The sequence below is a fragment of the Plodia interpunctella genome, chromosome 11, assembly GCF_027563975.2.
Source record: "Plodia interpunctella isolate USDA-ARS_2022_Savannah chromosome 11, ilPloInte3.2, whole genome shotgun sequence".
NCBI classification, from domain to species: domain Eukaryota; kingdom Metazoa; phylum Arthropoda; class Insecta; order Lepidoptera; family Pyralidae; genus Plodia; species Plodia interpunctella.
The window spans coordinates 6,026,765-6,050,240 of record NC_071304.1 but is presented as its reverse complement, the minus strand read 5'-3'; the positions used below and the strand labels follow the sequence as shown (position 1 = coordinate 6,050,240).

At 33.2% G+C, this 23,476-nt stretch overlaps 3 protein-coding genes across 3 annotated transcripts; all 3 read left to right on the top strand.

Annotated features, from left to right (window-relative positions):
- Positions 1-960: 960 nt before the first annotated feature.
- LOC128673874 (uncharacterized) lies at positions 961-14,499 on the top strand. Its single transcript, XM_064436221.1, has 20 exons — positions 961-1,105; positions 1,180-1,328; positions 1,516-1,687; positions 2,135-2,327; positions 2,482-2,654; positions 3,331-3,572; positions 3,984-4,083; positions 4,239-4,426; positions 4,619-4,726; positions 5,099-5,265; positions 8,189-8,202; positions 8,873-9,041; positions 9,336-9,508; positions 9,823-10,064; positions 10,985-11,084; positions 11,542-11,729; positions 12,187-12,294; positions 12,554-12,720; positions 13,376-13,946; positions 14,363-14,499. Exons 1-19 carry the CDS (start codon positions 961-963, stop codon positions 13,617-13,619), a joined length of 3,042 nt encoding a protein of 1,013 aa, XP_064292291.1. The 3' UTR covers positions 13,620-13,946; positions 14,363-14,499.
- Positions 13,907-19,434, top strand: LOC128673397 (ionotropic receptor 75a-like). The gene is made up of 8 exons (XM_064436243.1): positions 13,907-13,946; positions 14,363-14,523; positions 16,244-16,516; positions 17,403-17,505; positions 17,896-18,083; positions 18,241-18,348; positions 18,422-18,588; positions 18,949-19,434. The coding sequence occupies exons 1-8, from the start codon at positions 13,907-13,909 to the stop codon at positions 19,232-19,234; spliced, it is 1,326 nt and encodes a 441-aa protein (XP_064292313.1). The 3' UTR covers positions 19,235-19,434.
- A 1,695-nt stretch (positions 19,435-21,129) lies between these two features.
- LOC128673673 (uncharacterized protein) lies at positions 21,130-23,456 on the top strand. Its single transcript, XM_053751677.1, has 4 exons — positions 21,130-21,288; positions 21,874-22,004; positions 22,151-22,280; positions 22,665-23,456. The coding sequence occupies exons 1-4, from the start codon at positions 21,234-21,236 to the stop codon at positions 22,835-22,837; spliced, it is 489 nt and encodes a 162-aa protein (XP_053607652.1). The 5' UTR covers positions 21,130-21,233; the 3' UTR covers positions 22,838-23,456.
- Positions 23,457-23,476: the final 20 nt, after the last annotated feature.

Genomic DNA, 23,476 nt, shown 5'->3' with positions numbered 1-23,476 from the left:
TTAGATTTTCATTTTCCAAAAAATTAAGATGTTCAGTTTTCTTTAAAAAATTAAAATAAAATTATGTTTTTAATTTGATCAATGTACTTATTTTCGTGCAATAAAGTTATTACAACAAACAAATGTGAATAAACCATGTCGAAAGTACATTTCCACAGATAGCTGCGGAAAAATACCTACTTATCGACAATGTTTGTCAACAAGATAAAAAAATGTTTGAGTACTAAATACATTTCTTTAGGTTAATGACTAATAGAAGACACGCCTCCGTGTAATATAATAAGATATAACTAATTGATCTATACCCTGTAGCCGTTGATGTTCTATATCTAAGTATATACTTTATATAAATTTAGAATATATGTATATATATATATATATATATATATATATATATATATATATATATATATATATATATATATATACATTTAAAATAGGTGTACAATTATGATTATATAATATTTTTGTTTAATTCATTTGAATGGGTAATCGCTAGTCTCTACATGATAGATTTAATTATTCGCAGACATTCAACAAATATCATCTATGTATACATACACCTACTTAATGAGATTTATAAAAGATCGATCGAAAGAAAAATCTACTTATTAATAGGTACTCCATACCATCACAGAAATAATTTTATTTTAATCCATAAAGTTAATTACAGACAGAAATAAAAAATATATGTAAAACGCGAAAAGAATGAGTGTAACATGGATTTGAGTAAGTTATATTCAGGTTAAACGTTGAAAAGGCATTTTGGTAGTAATTTGGTCAAATAGTTCAGTAAATAAACTGACCGGCCTTAGCAAATAAAGGAAACGGTAAATAATAGTGGTACTTATCCATTCGTTATTTATAAAATAACACGCTAGATAGAGCAACATTTTCACTATTTCCGTTTGGTTTAAAAGGCAAAGGAAGACGAATAAGGGGCTTCATATAGAAATCATGATGAAGATGGTTCCGACATTTCTGTTTCTCATATTTTTAACTAGTTCCAATGCGGATATGGATTTTCAAGCAACAATGATTGCCGATCTAGTGCGCTCCATGGAGAGGCCATCATTAGTTATCGCCACGCTTTGCTGGCCAGCCTGTAAGGAAATGTTTAAAATTAGAACACTTTGATTTCAATAATTCTGGCCAGTAACAATAGTTTTTTTTTTGCAGATAAAAAACTAAAATTATATTCAATGCTGGATGGCTGGTATCAGGAATGGGAGTCATTTGATCTTCATTTAGAAAAATATGCACAAATGCAAAGTATTGTGTTTTTGGCTGACCTGAACTGTCCGAATGTTTCAAACCATCTTCAAAAGGTTACTTAAGTGCTTAAATACATTTGCGTATTTTTTTTATTACTTACTTTTACCTTACTTAGTATAAAACAATTTTATATTGTACGCGACATCGCTTGCATTTCTATTGGGATTTTTTTTCTGAACAATTTTCTACCTATAATAGAGAATGTATTATAAAAAAATATATTATATTTATATTTTTCAGAGTTTAGAAAAAAAATATTTTCGTTCACCGTATCGGTGGTTAATTCTAAAAACAACAGAAAGTAATAAAGAAAACAAAATAGTTCCTGAAGCCATTTATGATTTTGATATTTTTCCTGACAGTGAAGTGATGGTCATTTTTCCCGTGGGAGATACATCCGATATTTATTTCAGTTAGTATTAAAACTTTTTTTGTTAATTTTTAGCTTGAAAATTACTTAATTCAAATTTTACATATTTTTTTCGTGACAACATTTAACAAATATAGTGGAGCCCGGTTACCGTGGTACTTTAAATGTAAGATGACTAACAGATGGATAGATTTACTTTAGTATTTTATATTCTTAAAAAGCACGACGTACAACAGCAATCCACGACCTCACTCGTTTTAAGTTATCCTAACAATTAGCTTATCTAAAACATCATCATCATCATTTCAGCCTCTTTGTGCCCACTGCTGGGCATAGGCCTCTCTTCGCGTACGCCATCCTCCTCTGTCCTGTGCCTCTCTCATCCATGATCGTTTCATCATAATTTTATCTAAAACGTATCCTAAAAATTACTTTTATGTTATTTATAACTTTTGACAATCCTTATATTAATGTGGAGATGTTTGGCAGTTTATCGAGTGGGTGCAGGTGAAGCTTGGAAGACAGAGTTTTATGGAACGTGGGATGTCCAGAATAAAGTTCGTAAAAGCAGTGCCATGTTCCTGTCTACAGCTTTACGAAGACAGGATCTCAGTGGACACGAGATCAGTATCTGTTATGTTCTCACCGACAGTGACAGTATTAACCATTTGACTGATGAAGTGTAAGTTGTCACAACTATTCTTTACTAGCTGCACCTGGGGCTCCGCTTCCAGGATATATTCTACCCATGTCTGCGGCTAAAGTATAGTTTTACGTAAAAACCTAGACCAGAACGACATCAGTCAAAGAGATGCTTCCATATTTTTTATTTACAGTAATGATTATATCGACACTATCACAAAGGTGAATTTCCCAACGACAAATCATCTGCTAGACTTCCTCAACGCGAACAGGAAGTATTTATTTGCGAACACCTGGGGGTACCACGTGAACGGTACCTGGGACGGCATGACTGGGTACCTGGTAAGAGAAGAGGTTGAGATAGGAGGTATTTATTTATTTAAATTAAGTATATAATAGTTATACTTGTACATTATCAGTAAACTGGGACGCGATTTGTGAGCTTTTTTACCGCATGGGAAAACCAGAAATGTATGTCAAACCCGTCAAAGTTCAGCAAACTGTTTGCTAATAATGTATTACCTACACTAAAATTTAATTTTATTAAGAGCTATATTTTATTTGACCATTATTACAATTACTTATAATTAATAAAATACTTTTAACATATTTTATCAACTTGTGATCTGCAATTACATAAATAATTGATTACATATAAATTAAACAATCCTCTAAATGAGAAAAAATAACTGTAGCAAAAGAAATTAAAAATCGAAGCAGGATTTTGTACTATATAGATTGGCTTAAGTGCAACCCAAATATAAATTTCAGCTCTTATACATTTTCGTAGAATTTTTTAAATTGATAAATCAGTATTATCTTATCGTTGTTTGAATTCCAAACTTAATTTCAACCAAGGTATTCCAAAATTAATATTTGTTTTTTTTTTTTAATTATCTGGCCATAAATACATAAAACAAGTTAAACACTGTAGGTAGGTATATCTGTGAAGAAAAAAGACTGTGTACTAGTATGATTGTCGAGAAAAAAAAATTGTCATACTAGTGTGTCTCGGTCGGAATTAGAATAATTCCGTATTTCAGGGTCTCCAATGTTCTTCACGTCAGAACGCATGTCAGTAGTGGAGTACATAGCCAGCCCGACTCCAACCCGGTCTAAATTCGTTTTCCAACAGCCGAAGCTCTCTTACGAGAACAATTTGTTTTTGCTATCGTTCAAATCTGCCGTGTGGTACAGCTGCATTGCGCTGGTCTTCATCATGCTCCTAGCTATCTTCGTCGTTGCTGTGTGGGAGTGGAAGAAACATGCAGATACTTTTGATTCGGTATTTTATTTATTTATTGTTTATCTAAAACTAAAAACAACAGAGGAAGAAATGGTTGAATATGGCATCGGATAGAAAGTTGGGGGAGATCTAAAAAAAATAAAGACGCAAATATGTATCCTATTACAGAATTTAGAATTTAGTTAGTTTATTTAAGAATTTAGTTATAAAAATGCAAAGCTTTTCCTGACATTCTTCCTTTAGTTATATGAGGCAGATAAAAAGTGAACATCCTTCGTGTCGTAACAAGTAATGAAAAAACTGTCAATAGTAAGGAATAAATGGCAGAGATCCACCAACAAGAGCCTTATTTTCCAAACGAAATCTATGATAATAAATAAAATTCTCACAACTATACAAAATATTTTATTTACCTGCCATACTAATTTAAGGTTAATTGTAAATTTTCAGAGAAATAAAGACGCTGGCGTGCTGCGGCCGAGCATCGCAGATATTGTTATTCTAATATTTGGCGCCACTTGCCAGCAAGGAAGCCCTGTTGAATTGAAAGGTTAATGTGTAATCTATTTATTATCAAACGGTGTACTTGTTTTTTTTAATATGCTAATTCTCTTCATTTACACTTATTATATCTCTTGTTAGAAAAGAATAGTTAATATATTTGAGACTTTTATAAGTAAAGTACACTTTCTGTAATAATTCTAGGACTGTTGGGTCGTATAGTCATGTTGATCCTGTTCCTGGCTCTAATGTTCCTCTACACGTCGTATTCTGCCAATATCGTGGCTCTTCTGCAATCTAGTTCTTCGAAAATCAAGAGTTTGGAAGACCTACTCAACTCCAGAATCAAATTTGGAGTTCACGATACAGTTTTCAACAGATATTATTTTGCGGTAAATACAGCTCCATTTATTATTCCTAATTTATTTTGTAAAATAAATTGGTTATTTAGTGTTGTATGAATTGGTTGTTTTTATTTTTAAATCCATATCGAGTGCATTATAACGTTCTAGGTGTAAACTTTTTTCTTATGTGCCAGTTCTACTCGTACTACTCAATAAATCTAATCGATATTATATTTTCAGACCGCTACTGAACCCATAAGGAAGGCGATTTATGAAAAGAAAGTGGCTCCCCCTGGAAGTAAACCAAGATTTATGTCGATGGAAGAAGGAGTAAAACTAATGCAAAAGGTAGGAAATTGAATAATATAGAAAAATACATGATTACAATTTTTATGCTGGCGTAATCAACATAGGAAGGTACGCCAACAATTACTGTTTCTAAGTACATATACTTAGGTTTCTAAGTACATAAATTTATGTAGCAACTCTTATGGAACAGCCCTATTAATATACATAAGATATAAACAAGAGTATATAAGTTGAAACGTTTTAGACGTTTATTGCCCCCTGCCGTTAAATTTCAAATCATCAATGAAATAAATACGTGATTGAGCTAAATGAACAGATTACTTATTGATGGTTCGTTATACCAATCAAATTGGATTAATAGGTCTGTCCCAGGGTTAATTTATGCTGCAAGTTAATTTATTATATTTTTAGGGGTTATTCGCATTCCACATGGAAACAGGCGTTGGTTACAAGTTCGTAGGGAAATATTTCAAGGAAAGTGAGAAGTGCGGCTTGAAGGAAATTCAATATTTGCAAGTAATTGACCCCTGGTTAGCCGTGAGAAGGGATACTCCATACAAAGAGATATTTAAAATTGGGTAGGTATTCACTATTAACGACATAAGTTTTGAGAATTCATACCAACTTTATTAAACATAATTCTTTTAGTACAGTCGACGTCACATTAGGCTGTTCAATTTGATTGCAATCCGTAGCTATTACCGCCTGTGCATAGAGGTCCATGCTGATCAATTCGGTAACTAATAGGTATCCGTACCGTAGTTAAGACTGGAACGAGGTACATAATAACTACGTACTTATTTCTTAATGAATACAAATTTAACAATGTACAGTGATGGAAGTAAAATATATGATTATTTGTTTTTATTTTTTATCAAGCCTTTGGCGGATACGATATAAACAAAAGAAGTTTAATTCATTACGTGTCACGTATATACAGACAGTTCTGCCGCGAAAGCTGTCCACCAAGACCTATAAAGCAACCTGTATTTACAAGTACATAAAATAATCTCATTTCTTATGCCTTAAAATTGAAAATAATAAATGATATGTAAATGCCGAAGACAGTGCTAAGTGTATATAGAAAAAACAAAAAGCGAACCTTGGGCTCCGAATTTCTATTGCTGAAGAATCAACAGAGAGATATTAACAAATAAATAGGGAGGGTCAGGAGGATTTTTATCATTTTTAATTTCAGACTAAAGCGCATACAAGAGCATGGTCTGCAGTACCGGGAGAACCACCTGCTTTACGAGAAACGGCCAAAATGTTCAGGTCGAGGGTCCAGCTTCATATCAGTGAGCATGGTTGATTGCTACCCTGCTCTGCTGATACTCTCCTACGGCATGGCCATCTCGCTAGTCCTTCTCTTCTTGGAAATTCTTTATAAACGAATTAAGATCACAAAAAACCTGCGTCTAAAGCGTCTAAAACGAAACAGCTCTTTAGAATTGTGATCATTTGCATGCATACTAACTTGACATTCTGTTGAAATTTACGTAGGCGCAAAGCCTAAAATCTATCAAAATTATTTTTTGGTTATCCCGTTTTTGCATTCAAGTATTTATTTTTATAGTTTACCTGTTAAAATGCAATACATATAGAACTCATCAAACCAAACCTGCCCAACATATTTAGTTTTTAAATCAAAATTGCGCAAAGTTAGTTAAACGATTAGTTAGGTACATATTGGGTAAGTACTTAGTTGATATCATAGATAAAAGAAATATGATTGATATATTATAGACAGAACTACAATAGAGTGTTTAAAATAGATATGTGTATATGCAAGCTGTCGTAGGTATTTATTTGTTAGATTTTTTATTTAATACCCTTTATTAGTAGGTCGTAAATATCTGTAGTTGAAAAATAATTTACTATAAATATTTGAAAAAATATAATCCTAAACAATACAATTTTAGATGATCACCTATTGTGCGTTTTATTTCAGTAATGTAATAAATGTCTATTATAGAGGACGGCAGTCACGGACACTAGTTATTCGTTATTAGCACGCAATTACGGATAAAATACAGACAATGTTTGCACTGTGGCCGCCTAATAGGAATACTGCTTTTAAGGGTTGATAAAAGTTTTGTAACAAAATTAAGATTGAGGGTGGGTTGTTCCAGATGAGCTGACCCACATAGTAGCGACTTGTATAGATAAAAACTAATTTTAAAAACTTATCCTCAACCTGTTGTGTAAACTTTTGCTAATACTTTATAAGCAAAACCAATTTTTCGCATTTATAATTTTGGTAGCAAAAAGCTTCACTTTCGAATCGTTTCGATTTAATTATTATAATAACATTTTCACTTACATTTTAAATGAATCGCATTGTAATTATATAATTATAATTTGCATTGTAAATTATTGTATTTCATTTTAATTAATAATTTAAATAATAATGTATTTTCACAGAAACCGAAAATTTCCTATAACAAACTGAATTTGTTAAAAGTGAAAAATTTAGAGGTTCATTAAACACTTACCTTTACGCCTACGGCCGATGAGTGTTGTCCATTTTATAAAAGACTAGCTTCGTCCCGTGGGAATTTCGGGATAAAATGTACCCTATATGTTATTCCAGATTATATTCTACCCGTGTACCAAATTTCATAACAATCGGTCCAGTAGATTTTGCGTGAAAGAGTAAAAAACAGAGAGTAATACATACATCCTCGCAAACGCATTTATAATATTAGTAGGATAGATATAGATTAAACAAAAACTAAATAAAAAAGAGAGTACATTTTTGAACTAATACAGTAAATAAACTAGCACACGTTTTACCGAACACTGCCCTACAGAATAAACAGCTATAATAATGAAAGACCTGAATGGTAAATACTTCACCATTTACTTACCCAGTTTTCAATAGTAGGTTTTTAATTATATTTATGATGATAACACACACATACTCGTATGCTAGGTAATGAGTCAAGATGTAGGTCATTTTAAGTTTTTAGTTTTGATTTAGGTCTCAAAGGAAATAGTTCTCTATTAAATTCAAAAGTCGTAAGTTAACTTCTACCGATCGACAATGGAGATGAAAATAATTTTATTACTTGTTTTGGCTTCAAAATCGTTTTTGGTTACGAGTTTCGATTCTGGAGTTGTCAAAATGGTTGGAGACGTAATAAACTCGTATAATAAACCAGCAAGTGTCATCGCAAATGTTTGTTGGAGCTCACGTAAGCTTCTAAATATTATTAACTTTGTGAATATTTTTTAGTTTCGTTTTGTTGGCCACCTTTAGGAGCCATCATAAAATCGTTTCCATAGTAGAAGTTTAAATCTATTAATTAGGTGGCCAAGTTCAAAAATACTTACTTAAAAATATTTTTTCAGATTCAAAACTTAAACTTGCTGCTGAGTTGGGAAAAAACGAAGCAGCAAAATCAATACAATATATTGATGATAATATTGATATAGAACGCCTTAATATCAATGCTAATTTATTTTTCATTGTTGACATCGAATGTTCTACAGGTGAAGAATTTCTGAAAACGGTAATATATATTTAAATTGAAATCTTTTTTGATTCTATTGTTATTTAGCATTCCAAATTAATGATTCGTAGGTACCGTCAGATTTATTATTACATAGTATAAAACGACGTCGCTTCCCGCAAACTACATTCATTTTGATGCGGGTTTTTTTAAGAGATAGATTTATTCATAACGAACATTTATATGTATATAACATGTATTATATACACCCGTGCGAAGTCGGAGCGGGTCGCTAGTTTATATACTTAAAAATCTGTAAAGGTAATTTCCTTTCACAACAGGCTAATGAAGCTAATCTCTTTGTGGGTCCCAATCGATGGTTGTTTCTCAGTCCTCCGAGCAACAGCAGCGTTGTCATCCCGAAGGTTGCAGCAAATCTAAAGATTTTACCTGATGCAGAAGTTATTATATGTCACTTTCAAGATGAAGTTTACATGTTAAATCTAAGTAAGAACCTATAACATTTGCCCAACTACACTTTAGCTTAGCTGGCATTAATAGATTGAGGTTCTAAGTACGTACAGTCAGAAAAATATTTCATATTATTTTAATCCATAAAACATGCATTTACAAAAAGAAAACATAGGTAGTAATATTAATGGTTATTTAAGTTGTTTCTTTTATTTATTTATTTGTTAATTAGTCTACAAAATTAAAATGGCTAATGAAGATTGGCACGTGGAATACTATGGAAATTGGGAAGCGAGTGGTGGACTCATAAAATCTATGCAGATGGAAGTCACGACTGCCATGAGGCGAAGGAATTTGGAGAGAAATGTTATTACGACGTCGCTGATCGCTGTAGATAATAGAACTAAGGAGAACTTATATGACTTACGGTACGGACTTTACGGTAACAATTGACCAAAATAAAAAAAAGTTAAAAATAAAAAATAAATAAAAAGTTTATAAAAGACATCAACGCGTCATAAAACCAATATTACCTACCTACCTCTGATTTACGTAAAAATGATAAAACATACTTTAAACTTAAGTTTGTTTTGTCTTGTTCTGTCAAAGCCAAAATTTGAAGTGCGATAGTGACAAAATATACTTTAATTTAATCTATACTTTGCTACAGCCAACATTTGCAGGCTTGTATCATAATATACTATTGCCTCCATATATTTTAGCAACGTCGAGATAGACGTGACCACCAAAGCTAATATCCGACACATAGACGTCCTCTATGACTTCATAAACGCCACTAAAGCCATCAAATTTACAAATACTTGGGGTTATTTTATAAATGGCTCTTGGAATGGCATTGTTGGACATTTTGTTCGAGGAGAGACGGATATTGGAGGTAAAGTATAAAAAACATCGTAACTTATAGTCATAATGAATTATATCTGATAAAATTAAAAATATAAAATCAAATTTTATCTTTTTAAATAATTTATATTTTATACTAGATTTATCCACTCAAAAACGAAACGAGACTGACTGTAAAATCTAAACATTTTATTTTCCATTTGAAGCGCAAATCTTCAGAAATCTTTTTAATTTACATTTCTACCTAAAGACTCGTCTAAAAGAAAACAACTCTGGAAAATATAATGTTAATTTTACAGTCATTCTTTACAAAATTTAAACATGTGCACAATATTATATTTTCAGGGACGGTGATGTTTATAAACTTAGAGAGGATAAGGTTGCTTAAGTTCATCTGCCACCCGACCAACATTGTGGTGGAGTTCGTGTTCCGGGAGCCCCCCCTCTCCTACCACAGCAACCTCTTCTTGCTACCCTTTACAAGGACCGTTTGGATGTGCATAGCTGCTTTCGTGCTTATATTTTTGTTCATCACCTATCTTAATGTTTACTGGGAGTCTATCAAAATTGATAAGGAAATTATGAAGGTTAGGATCCTATACCTCTTTTGTTCTTGTTTCTTAACTATTTTTTACTAGCGTTTGAGGCTTCGCACGCGCGAACTTCCCAAGGGAACAATATTTTTTCCTAGATGAAATGTAGCCTATGTAAAGAAGATTGCTTGAGTAGATAGAGCGTGAAGAGGTAACAAATAAACAATCAAACATACTTTCGCATTTGTGATATTAGTTAGGATAGAACTCGCACCTATTATAGTTACCTATAGAATACAACTGTAAGTGGGCTAGATCTGTACGTAGGACATATTACAGGAAAATAATTATCTCTCTTCGGTCTTTATGAGATTAATAGAAGCCAAAAGAATTTTATTTCGAATTATATTTACCTATATCTGTCTGTATATTTGTTCGCGCATCACGAAAAAGATATATGATCTAACTTTAAATCTGGTAAGCGAACGCACGTAAAAAGCGCGAAGCAAAAGCTAGTTTGTTTAATAAATAGGAATTGATATATAGGATTTGAGTCTTTGAAAAAATAATAAATAACTACCTATTATAAATTATCTGATCCTACTTAAATAGCGGACAATCTCAATGCCGCAGTGGTCACTACGCCTGCCCGCCTCGTCTGGAGGTTTTTCGGGGTTCTATGCCCAGTGCGGATAAATAATTTAGTTTTTTGGATCAAGATGTTTTGGAAACATGTTTTTATGAATGGATAGCGACTGTAAACCACAGATATTTATCTGCGGTTCTGGGTATTTTGTGCTCGTGTGTGTCCATTACAACCACGATACATGCTGAGTAATCATATGTATCCGCTCAATTTTTACAAAGTAAGTAGGTTTTTGTTGTTTGATCTGGAGATCATGATTTTTTTCAGTGTATTTTGATGAAATTGGTAATCTATTCAATGTGTTGTCTCAAAAATATATCGGTTTTAGGAAGCACCAAATCATCCTGCATTACGAGCTAATGTGAGCGATATCGTGGTGCTCCTGATAAGTGCTATGTGCCAGCAGGGAAGTTCTATAGAACTTAAAGGTCAGCAGTAGTTAGCTTTTCACTTAAGTACCCGCTCCTATTTTATTTCTTGTTCTCTCTCATTTTTTAAACCAAATTTTTAATTACTATACATTCAACTACAACTACTTAAAAAATTAAACTAATTAAAAATAACAAATTCATTTTAAAAGGTAAGAACATTATATTTACAAAAAATGCCAGTCTCTGCAGTTCGTTCTCTCTCGTACATGTTCTCTCTCTTTCATGTATTACGTGTTCTGTTATATCTCCGATCATGTGGGTCTGTGTGTGAGTGTAAGTCTGCCCATTTGCATCTTGCGCTTTTACAACCGCTAAGCCAATTTTGATGAAATTTGGAACAGACTGAAAGATCCAAGGTCAAACTTAAGCTACCATAAACGGCTGGAATTATTTGGTGATCAAATAAATAATTTTATCTTTACCTCGGACTACAATAAGTCTAGTATAATTGCAGGAGGGGTCGGTCGCCTGATCATGTTTTTGATATTCCTGTCGTTCCTGTTCCTGTACACGTCATACTCGGCCAGCATCGTAGCTCTGCTGCAGTCCAGCTCCAGCCACATCCGCACGCTGGCCGACCTGTACAACTCCGGGATGGAACTCGGAATCGAAAACTTACCCTACAACATATATTACTTCACGGTAGTTTTAGAAATTATTCGTTTATTTATTAACCATCTGTGCCTTAATTGGTCCTTAATTCATAGTTCATTTTGCATTTTCACTCATTGATTAGTGCAATCGCGAGCTACCGCTGCTTACAAATATATGACCGATACGATTATTAACAGGGCTAGTTGCACCGTTAAATTTGACTTTGACTTTAACCGGCGCGCCGTTGACGTTTAGACAAAAAGGCGCACGATAAAGTTAGCCTCAAAGTTGACGGTGCTACCCATCCTTACAAACGTCATCTTAAAATATATTTTTCTTGTCAAATTTATTCGACAGCGACTTCTTACACTTTATAAAATAAGAGTCACGGTGAATACTCTACAAGAGTACAACTTTGAAATAACAAGATAGGGATAAGTAAAAAAACATAGCTAAGTAACATAAGTTGTTAAGTAATATTTATTCAAAATTTTTTTTTTCATAGTCAGCAAAAGATCCACTGAGGAAAGCAATTTACCAAAATAGAGTAGCGGCAAAGGGACGCAAACCAAATATCCTATCTATAGAAGAGGGTGTAAAAAGAGTACAAACTGTAAGTACCTATTTGTCAGGGATATTGATGTGACGTTCCCAAATTCCCATTACCGGACAACGTTCCCTATTCCCGTTCCCATGCCGGAAGGTGGGAACAAAACTGAATGCTTTTGCGATAGTGGGTATTTTCCCGGGAACCGTACATCACATCACTAGTCAGGGATAAAAAATCCCTTGAAGTGTAATCCACATTATTTAAGTAAGTATATTTAAAATAAGTACTTAGGTACAACTTAAATGATTTCATAATATTTTAGTCACATTTTGCCTTCAATATGAACCTCCTAGCCGGATACAGATTGGTGAACAAATATTTTCATGAACACGAAAAATGTGGGCTTCAACAAATGAAATACATCGAGGATAACAAACCGTTGATAACTTGTGCTAAACATTCTCCATACGTGGAAATTTTCAAGATCGGGTAAGTGAAAAATGGTAAAGCAAATAAAATATCTACATAGGTACACTCTTATTCATAATAAAAAAATCATGGAATTATTTCTACCACTGATTTCCATAATACATTTTTATGATTTCGTGAAGCAAAAAAAAAAATAATGAATTTTTAAATTTACTATATATATTTACTATATATACAATTTGTAATAATATATAACATATAACAATTTGTTTATATTCTGTTTACAAGGTGTAAACAAAAATTTAAAGTAAATCGGCTCCGTGGATTGTTATTTTAATTTTCCTACATCCCCCTCATTTTCTGGGATGAAATGTCTATAAGTAACCCGGGATTTCGAGGAATTTTTGATTCATAATTAGTTTTTCAATTATCCTACGATAACCTGACCATTTATCGGGATGAAATGTATCTAAGATATTAACCCGGTATATAAGGTACCTACATACCAAATTTCAAGCAAATCGGTCCAGTAGATTTCGAGTGATGCGCGTTCAGACAGGCAGACAGACAGACAGACAAAAATTTCCAAAACTATATTTTCGTCATCTATATCAATAACTAAGTATATTCCATGAAGAATTTTAAAAAAATATCCAAATATGGCCTTTCTTCAATTTTATTATATGTATTGATGATATAGATATTACTTTTCCAGGTTACAAAGAGGGATGGAACACGGTTTGTTCGACCGAGTCAATCAGATCGTCTACATGAAGAAGCCGTTGTGTATCGTCCGGGGGGGTAGTTTCATATCTGTCACAATTAGGGACTTCTACCCTGTTCTCCTCATGCTACTTTACGGAATGATCCTCTCTGTAGTTATTTTAATCATTGAAGTGATCGTCCATCGCAAATATACGCAAATTTGTAGTCGCTTTGACAACTCATTAGATAATTAGTTCAATGAATTCGATCGTTCCAACCAGTAGGTTAATAAGATGTCAGTTATCTGATAGGTATAATTAACTAATGCACATGCAAAATGTATTAGTATTACATACAATGATATTCCTTATCCACCATAGTATAGGTTTAAAATAAAATTCAGAAAACCTATTTATCAATACTATAAAATATATAATATTTAACAAAACCTTTCCCACTATGATGTTATGTATGCACGTCCGTTGCGTCAATACATTCGACAAGCTATAATTAAAGAAGAGACATGCAATTACACCCTAACATGCAATCAGAAAGCTTGAACAACCATTTTGAATTCCCAGGTAAGGAATAATTAAAAAGTAGCAATATAAATAAGAACGAGAGTTATAAAAGCCGTATCTGGAATGAAACAGATACACGCTTGACACCATCTTTAGACATGAAGGTGTTTAGGATATTGAAGATAGTAATTGTCTTAAGTTTCGAATATTTCGTTAAAGCAAATGAGATAAAAATGATAACTGATTTAGTCAAGTCATTGGAAATATCAACGTCCGTTCTAGCAAATGTCTGTTGGGAACCACGTAAGAAACTATTTCTATATTATTTTACGAACAATTCAATAAAGTTTTTCTAGTATTTAAACTTCCTTTTTATCCTGTCTGTGGATTTTGTGTCTCACTGCTGGGACAAGGCCTCCCTTTTTTCTTCAACTCGTCTCCTTCCATTGAAAATTTGCAATCAGTTCATATTGCAGGTAAAAAAGTCCAGCTTATGTCAGAGCTATATACCTTAGATCAACCAAGAGCGATTCGTTTCATGAAGACTGTGCTCCCTTCAGATGACTTCATGCGTCGCGAGCATCTGTTACTTGTCGCTGATATTAATTGTCCAGATATAGAAAGCTTTTTCAACCAGGTACATTTATAGGACACTGTATATTTCTTATTATAAGTACCTACTCTTGCATAAAATTTAGGTATAATTATGGGTTAGTATCTCATTTATTAAAGGCTGTTAATTATGGGAAGTATCAGATGACAATCGAGATTCGTTATTATTTTTAGTGCCTTGTTTTTCAAACAGGACACCTTGGTTTATTTGAATTTAGATTTTAACATTATATGTATTGTCGTCTCTTTTTTAACAGGCTAATGCTACAAAAAAATTTGCTTTTCCATATCGTTGGTTAATGGTTGGAGGATCTACAAATGAAAGTATAGTACCGTCTTCTCTCTACAATTTAAACCTGCTGGTTGATTCCCAAGTTATTATATCACAAAAAATATTTTCCAATTACTTTACATTATTTATGGGTAAGTTATTCTTTTCGAATGTAAGTAATATATTCGACTTTTCTTTACTTAATCTATGCCACACAGACAATATTCTTATGGGTTATCTTTATTTTTAAAATAGCTAATTACACAGTTCCGGTGAATAAGAAAGTAATTATAAATACATACTAATAATAGTGTAATTCCCCAAAATACACAAAAGAATACATAGCTAACGCACGCCAGTTAATTGATTTAATTTCAGTATAGTTAATTCATTGTTTCAAATTTTTTATTATTTGTAAATTGCACTGAACAATTTAAGATATTTATAGTTTACAGGAGGAACCCAAATAGTCAATGGGTATATGAAAATTATGGAGTTTGGACAAGTGATTACGGTCTCAAAAAATCAAAATTAATGAAATATTCGGGTACTATGAGAAGAAAAAATTTCGAAGGAAAACCTATTGTCACTGTTATGGTAATACTAGAAAATAAAACAAAATATGACCCTTACGATCTTAGGTAAGTGTAATTTTTATGTATATAGATAGATATATTTAGAAAGGGTGCGTGCATCATGTATTTTTAACTATTGCTAGTTCCAGTGGCCAAGATCTTTTTAGCAGTCTTTTTAGAAATTTTGGGTTATAAAGTTATGCCAGGTGCCTGCGCTACGAAAAAAGCAGTGTAAAATGTTGACTATACTTAAATCAAAAGTAACAATTTTTTTTATTCTTTCTACCTAGAAAGTACATAATTACTTTTTCTTCAGCGATGTCATGGCGGACACTGTCTCAAAGAGTGGTTTTCGCCAAACCGATAACATTTTCTTTTTTCTGAATGCTACACGGCAGCTTGTGTTCACTGAGACCTGGGGCTATTACAAGAATGGAAGCTATAATGGCATGGTTGGAGAGATGATTCAAGGAAAGGCGGACATAGGAAGTAAATATATTAGAAATACTTAAGTAGTTGTGTAATTTTAATTATATGTGCCCTAGAAAACTACCACTCCATACCTCTCGTGGATGTCTTACAAGGCTGCTAAGGGACAGCCTAGGCAGCTGATAGGGAACAATAGCATTCATAAGGACGGTTGACGACAGGCAGGCGGTCGGTTGTTAAAAAACAGCCGCATCTTCGAAATTTATAGGGGTTTTTTTTACGCTGACCACGGGCTTCGCGGCTTCACAACCCCGAATGCAGTCATAGGAACATACAGAGATGAGAGAAACTTAGTTGTGCGATAAACGACATTATGAACCAAATAGATCTGAAGGCTGTGCTACTACTAAGTATGATATAGGTACCTAATCTGTGGCTGTATTAATACTATCGATAATAACCTATAATGAAACAATAATATACCCAACACAAATTTTTATTCAGCTACAGTTATATTCACAACTCAAGACCGCATAAAAGTGTTAGACTTCGTGTCGTCGCCGACGCTCATATCCTTGAGGTTCGTGTTCAAGGAGCCCCCTCTCTCCTACCAGAACAATTTGTTTCTGCTGCCATTCAAGACTAGTGTCTGGTATTGCATCGGAGCCTTCGTCCTGGCGCTAATATTCATCATATATGTCAACGCCTTTTGGGAGAAAAAGAAACTGGTGCAAAAAGACCCTGTAAGGAAAGTTAAAAAGACACTATCTTTATATCCACACATATTTTTATATTCTTATAAAAATAAGTCCCCTTGTAGCGTTCATCTGTTTATAAGCGATAAACTCAAATACTAAGATTTTTGTATGGTTTTCACAAATAGATAGTGTGATTCATGAGGAAGGTTATTCGAGCGAAGCTGGGACGGGCCGCTAGTGACTGTTATTGTAACCACGGGAAGCCCTACCAGAAGGCGCATCTTGGCACGAAATCCCGATCCGACACATAGCAGTTTTTTCGGATGGCTTTCTTTAAGATCACAAGCTACAAATACAGCAGTTACATCACAACATACGTAAATATGTTGCCAGAAATGAGGCTGACGTGTAATAATACAGTCGACACTCGTTAATTCAAACCCGCGATATTTCGAACCTTTCTACTATTCAAAGTTACCACAAATTCCCTACAAAATCTTATTATATTTCGAACTAAATAAACTAATACATTTTTATGCACTTGATAAATCAAACGAAAAATTATTGCTATATGTAATAAAACGACGCGTTAATTCCATCTCATCGGCGTCAATCACTCGACATTTTTAAGAGTTTTATTTATTTTCTCTCAAAAATTTCAAACCATTTGATATACAAATACTCGATAATTCGTATTATTTTAAGAGTCCCTTGAGTTTCAAATTAACGAGAGTCGACTGTGTATTGAGTTCCAATTCCAACAAGGGAGTGCTAATAACCTCACACTGCGAATCGAGTCGAATAGTCATAGCCGCCCGTCTATTATGTTACTTTTTTAAAAACTAGAATTCGATCAAATCGTGGTTAATCTTACTGAGCACTAATTTCTCTTTTTTTATTAATACTTACCTAATTAAACTTTTCTTTTTAGGGGGAGACTGTTGATCATACCGTCCTGAAACCGAATATTAGCGATATCTCTTTACTAGTTACAGCCGCCATTACTCAGCAAGGAAGCTCTATAGAATTAAAAGGTATCTTATTTATTACAAGTTACTAGGTGCATCCAGGAGCTCAATCCTTGAGGAATTTGGAGTCAAATTCTAAAAAATATCAAAGTAACGAAAATATCATAGTATGTAGACTACTAGTACTAGATTAATGTTACATGTGCCTGCACTTAATATTCCCTTGATTCGAATTTGCCAAAAAGAGTTACATTAGATGAAATAGTGAATTAAATAGGAAAAAATTGGATTGTAATAGAAAATACCATCAAAAATAAGGAGTAATCAAAAGTATAATAAGTTTTAATGTTTGGATTTTAAGTGTCGGACGAATAAACAAATTCTTTTTTTCTAAAAACGTTATACGTATATAGTTATAACAAAAATGTTTCTATATAAATCAATGACCACTTCCAGGTACTTTAGGGCGGCTAGTGATGTTTCTGCTATTCCTAGCCTTCCTACTGCTGTACTCCGCATATTCGGCTAGCATCGTCGCTCTGCTGCAGTCCAGGTCCAATCAGATCCGCACCTTGGCCGATTTGCTCAACTCCAAGTTGGACCTCGGTGTCGAAGACACGCCTTACAATAGATACTTTTTCTCGGTAATATGCTGAAGATTGTATGTAGTTCCTGTCCTAGAATAGTGCCAAGCCTAATTTTCAAAATTTAAAGGCTTATTTTTACGAGGACTCAGTTTATTTTCGGGTGGTCACAGCTAATCTAAACAAAATTTCGTCGGTAAATATACTTATGTTTTAGATCGCAACGGAGCCAGTAAGAAAAGCAATATACCAAACGAAAATAGCTCCTCGCGGCACAAAACCAAAATTCTATAGTTTGGAGGAAGGCGTGAAGAAATTGCAGAAGGTAAGGTCTTATAAAAAGGAAAACAGTCATCTCAAAAAAAGGAAGAATTATTAAATTTATTCACTTTTTACAGGAACCATTTGCCTTTCATATGTTGAAAGGAACAGGATACGGGCTCGTAGAGAAGTATTTTCATGAACATGAAAAATGTGGCTTTCAAGAAATCAATTATTTGGACGACACTAAAACTTACCTCACTTGTCGCAAGAATACTCCATATAAGGAAATGTTTAAAGTTGGGTAAGTATGATTTCCAAGTATATACCTAGCAATTTATTTTCAAAAGTATAATCATTGCTCGAATTTAAATGTTATAAAGACACCTTTATTAAATTGTTAATTTACAAAATATGTAAAAACTCAAACATCTACCTACCAGAATTCATTATTGATTTGAATCAAATTAGGTACTATAAATCTGGAAAATGTTATTCTAGGCACCAATTGTTTCCCGATTAAAATTTAGTTATTTTAAAAAGATAGGTCATGTTAGATGCATACTCATTGCATAAATAGTGTCAACACTAAAACATTCGATAAGAAGTATATACTTAATTTAAATAAGAAAATATGGACCATAAAATGTATGGTGCGTTTTAGGATGTTTCGTATCCAAGAGCATGGTCTGAGTGATCGAGCGAACAATCTGATCTACACGCGGAAGCCGCCCTGCACGAGCGCCGGTGGAAGCTTCGCCTCAGTCAACATGGTGGACTTCTACCCAGTCCTACTCATGTTCATGTACGGCATAGCACTCGCTATCTCTTTTCTACTGCTGGAAATATTGGTACATCGGAGGCAGATGCAGTATCGGACTAAAGACCATACACTGCCGGAAACACATGCGCAAACAAAGCTATCTCACGAACGTTTTTTAGAAATATAATTTTTAAATGTGTTTTTCCCTATATAATGTATACCTAATAATTATATTAGGTATAAATAATAATAATAATTTTGATAACTATCAAGTTATCTGATTTGATTAGCTTCACCACAGAGCACAGTGAAGTTTAAATAATTATTGGTACTACCTACTTTAATTACTACTTAGATGGAAAGAATATTGATATTACTTATATAATGCTATATATATATATATATATATATATATACATATATATATATATATATATATATATATATATATATATATATATATATATATATATATAGAAAGGCATATAATGAATACTTTTAAGAGTTGTAAGTAATATTGTAAATTTAAAGTATGTAAAAAATAAATTCCTTACTTAACATACACACTTTTTATTTGGTTTATCTTCATTCCAATAAAGTACTAGTATACCTAATTATAAATGAATTTACCAGATCCGTAAATTGTCTGTGACATTAATTTAACCAAGGCATTCCAAACACGCACAACCATCACCTAATAAGAGAGGTTGACCAAACGGCTTAGTTTTATGGAATTTTTTCCCCTAATAGGCGCTGAGCAAAAACTGGCAATCTACTAAGCAATAAGAAGGCTCTACGCAGTAGTCGAGATCGGCTGCCATGCAGTCTGTCATGATGTTGCTGTTGAGCCAGTCATTTTGTCAATGTAAATTCTCTATAGATATCACATGAACAACATATACAGGGTATTTTTTTACACTGCACAAATATTACTGTGACATAACTGTAACTGACACGTATGATGAAACTGAGTCAGTGAATCCAAAGAAATCGATGTAAAAATGTAACAAAATATTTTTTGGGATAAGAACTAAAGCTCTTAGATATGGATTAACGAATTTCGGAAAACGAACGGGTCAGCGCAATATTTGATAATTGGTTGATTTTCAGCTAGGTAATATAGTTCATATGAAATATATTAGCCAAAAATTACGTTGTACGAAAGAAGAAACATAGAAGCCCATCTACCCTCTCTAAGATCCTGTAAAAGTAAAATACAAAATTGGTTACGTGAGAATAGGTTAATAACAGTCAATTTCTCGGCGGTAGGTACGTAAGTACTTAGCACAAGTACTTATCAAGTAATTATTAGTAATTTATGAGCCCTGCCTGATGTAGTGGCCCTTGCCTCACCAGTTCCCTGATCGAGTTCGATCACACAAGTCCAGCAGGGTTTGCTTACTAGTTATTAAGGTAATAACACTTACCCAGATTATCCTATAGAGTTGAGAATATTTTATGCAAGAATCTAAAAGTACAGTGAACAGAAAACCAGCCAAAACAAAACTTCGAATCCCACGGAAAAGGCAGATGATGGCAAATAAAATAATGAAAAGCCATAAAAAATATTGTTTCACCCTTCGCACGTAAAACCCTGCTCTACATTATACATAACAGAACCCAGACGTGTATTTGGGGTCATGCACAGGGATATGCTTATATACAACTGATAAAAACTTATATTTCCTAAGTGCCTGTTTCGCCACTTTCTGATTAAACATTCAATCGTAATCTAATAGATAAAACTAACTGGTAGATAAATCTGCCTGATGTCATTATTACTATCCGTCTTGGATAGGGCTAACTGGCCAATCACATCGGACAGATTGTTATATTGTGAAACACAATTTTTAACGCTCTCTGTTCGATATGATACCAGTCTATCAGATACTTTATCAGCAAGTGATGAAATAGGCCCTAAATCTAGTTGGAATAAGTCGGAATGTATATCGATGTACCGGAAAATGCCTCGATATCACTGATGTTGATCAGTCGGTTTTATGATAATAACATATAATTAATTATTTTGCCGAGATTGTTTTAGCGCGAAGTAATACGTAGTTAATGATAAGATAGTAAAATAATATAATGATATCTTATTCATAAATTGATAATCGGAAATTACCACACTCCTTTTTAGTGTATGTGATATTGTTTTGTATTGTTTAATACTAATATTTGTTAAAATGTATTTAAAACTTCTAATCTTGTTATTTTGTGCTCTTATTGGGAAAACTGTCGGTAAGTCGTATATCCATCAACATGATTCAAATCAATCGTATACCTACTATAAAATAATTCAGGCCAATCAAATTTTCTTTGTTTTTATTTTCGTAAAATAATACAATTAAGGAAACTAAGTATAAAGGTTACAACTCATTTCCATAGTAATTACTTGCAGTAAACCTGCGAAACAATAAATAAAATAGGTCAAGTGCGAGTTTAAACTCGCGTGAAGAGCGCATTCCGTACAATTTATAGAATTCTTATAGATTTTTCTGTAAGCAAGTTTTACAACCAATGAACTATATTTTTTATTTTCAACATTTTAAGCTTTCTTTCATTTGATATATGACAGAATAAAGTTTGCAAAACTTTAATTTCCTCAAAAATTCTGCACATCTGATAACACCCAATTTCACCCAATTTGGTCCAGTGTATTCGGAGCAAATTGGCTAGGACAGATAGATGCACGAGTGATCCTATATACGGTAAGGGTTCCGTATTTTTCATTTTTATACAGAACCCTAAATATGTAGAAAAAAAGACACTTCCTCATACTATGTTGTATTGTATTACAGTAACTACAAAATCTTACATTTTCAGGTTCGTTCAGATGCTATGCCTGCAGTTTTAATTCCATGGATACCGACCAGTCCTGCCTGACCATAACCAACACCACTCATCATGTGGAATGCCCATACACGTATTGCACCATATTGAGACAGGAGTTGAACGTAAGTAACATTTTTCTGGAGTTTTATTTTACATGGATCTGTCAGTCATCTGTTAAACTCGTAAAGCTATCTCTTTACAGTTACAGTAAGTGGTAGTGACAATAAGTTAGTGATGGATAAAATAAGAAACACTTATTGAATTTCAGGACCCTCCAGGAGTGGTAGCTAGTTTCGTTAGGGGTTGTGAAGACGATCCAGCGTACCTCAATCACGAGGTGTCTGACTGGACCTATCGCACTTACTATAGAGCTTGCACAAACAGTCTTTGTAACGTTGGTAAGTTGATCTTATTTTAAAGTGCTTAGGTTAAATCCAACCCGCTCACCCAGCAACGTTAGTAGTACTTAAATCTTCCGAGAACACTTGAAATATGACCTCTGTCCTCCACTATACGTGACTCTGTGAAGAAAATTGTAAATTTATCTTGCCATCGTATGAAAATATTATATTTAAGTAGATTTTGAACATGAGATCCAAAGGTAAGCCTGGGGATTTAATCCCCGCAGGTATCACCTACTTTCCTACTTTCCCCTTTCAATAAACCCCATAATTGAATACGTAAAAAAAAATAAAAATGTAAATTGTTGTAATCACAATTTTATACATCATAAAACTATTTATATTGACACATTAACATGACATTTTAATTACCTGTTGCAGGTGATGGGATCCAATCAGTGGTAGGAGGTAATTTGTCCCCCACACCGCAGTTTGAGGGTGCCAACTTACTGGTTCCGGGTACTGGAGGAGCAGCATCGTTGCATGGACTCACAAATAATTTGATACTACTATTTATCTGTAATTTTGTCTTGCGGTGTAGTATTATAGAATAAATAGAACGAAGAGGAAACGAGGGATTTCAGTCTGCGAAAGATGAAATCAGTAAAGGCAACAAAGATTTTATTAATATGACTGACAATATTTCGATTATAAGTTTAGTATATATGTTCATGATTTAACTAACGTAAGACCCTATATGTACGTTAATGCGTAATATTGACAAATCTTCACTGAACTAATCCATCGCAGGCAGATTGTTTTCTATTTGAATGAGATATTTGTAATTGTTTAATTTCAATTTTATTATTTTTGCTGATCTATATTTAATTTAAATAGGTACATAACTATGTACCGATTTTTTTTCAAATGTTATTCCCATAATTTAGAAAGGGCGCGAGGGTCCGAATATTCCAATCCTTCATTCTCGTATAATATTCCTACAATGTCATTTGAAAATCGTGTTAAGATGGATGACGTAAAGTTTTAGTTACTTTTGAATTTCGCGTAATTTTTCATGAGAATAGCGGAAATTGCGACCGATGAGTGTGATTGGATAATTTGGCAAACTTATTCTATTTAATTATTTTGCGTATAGGATTTGACTTGTAATGAAGTATTGTATATTTAAATATTTTAGGTGCCTATGTATATAAATAAATTACTTTGCTAGAGGTTAAAGTATCTGATTTGAC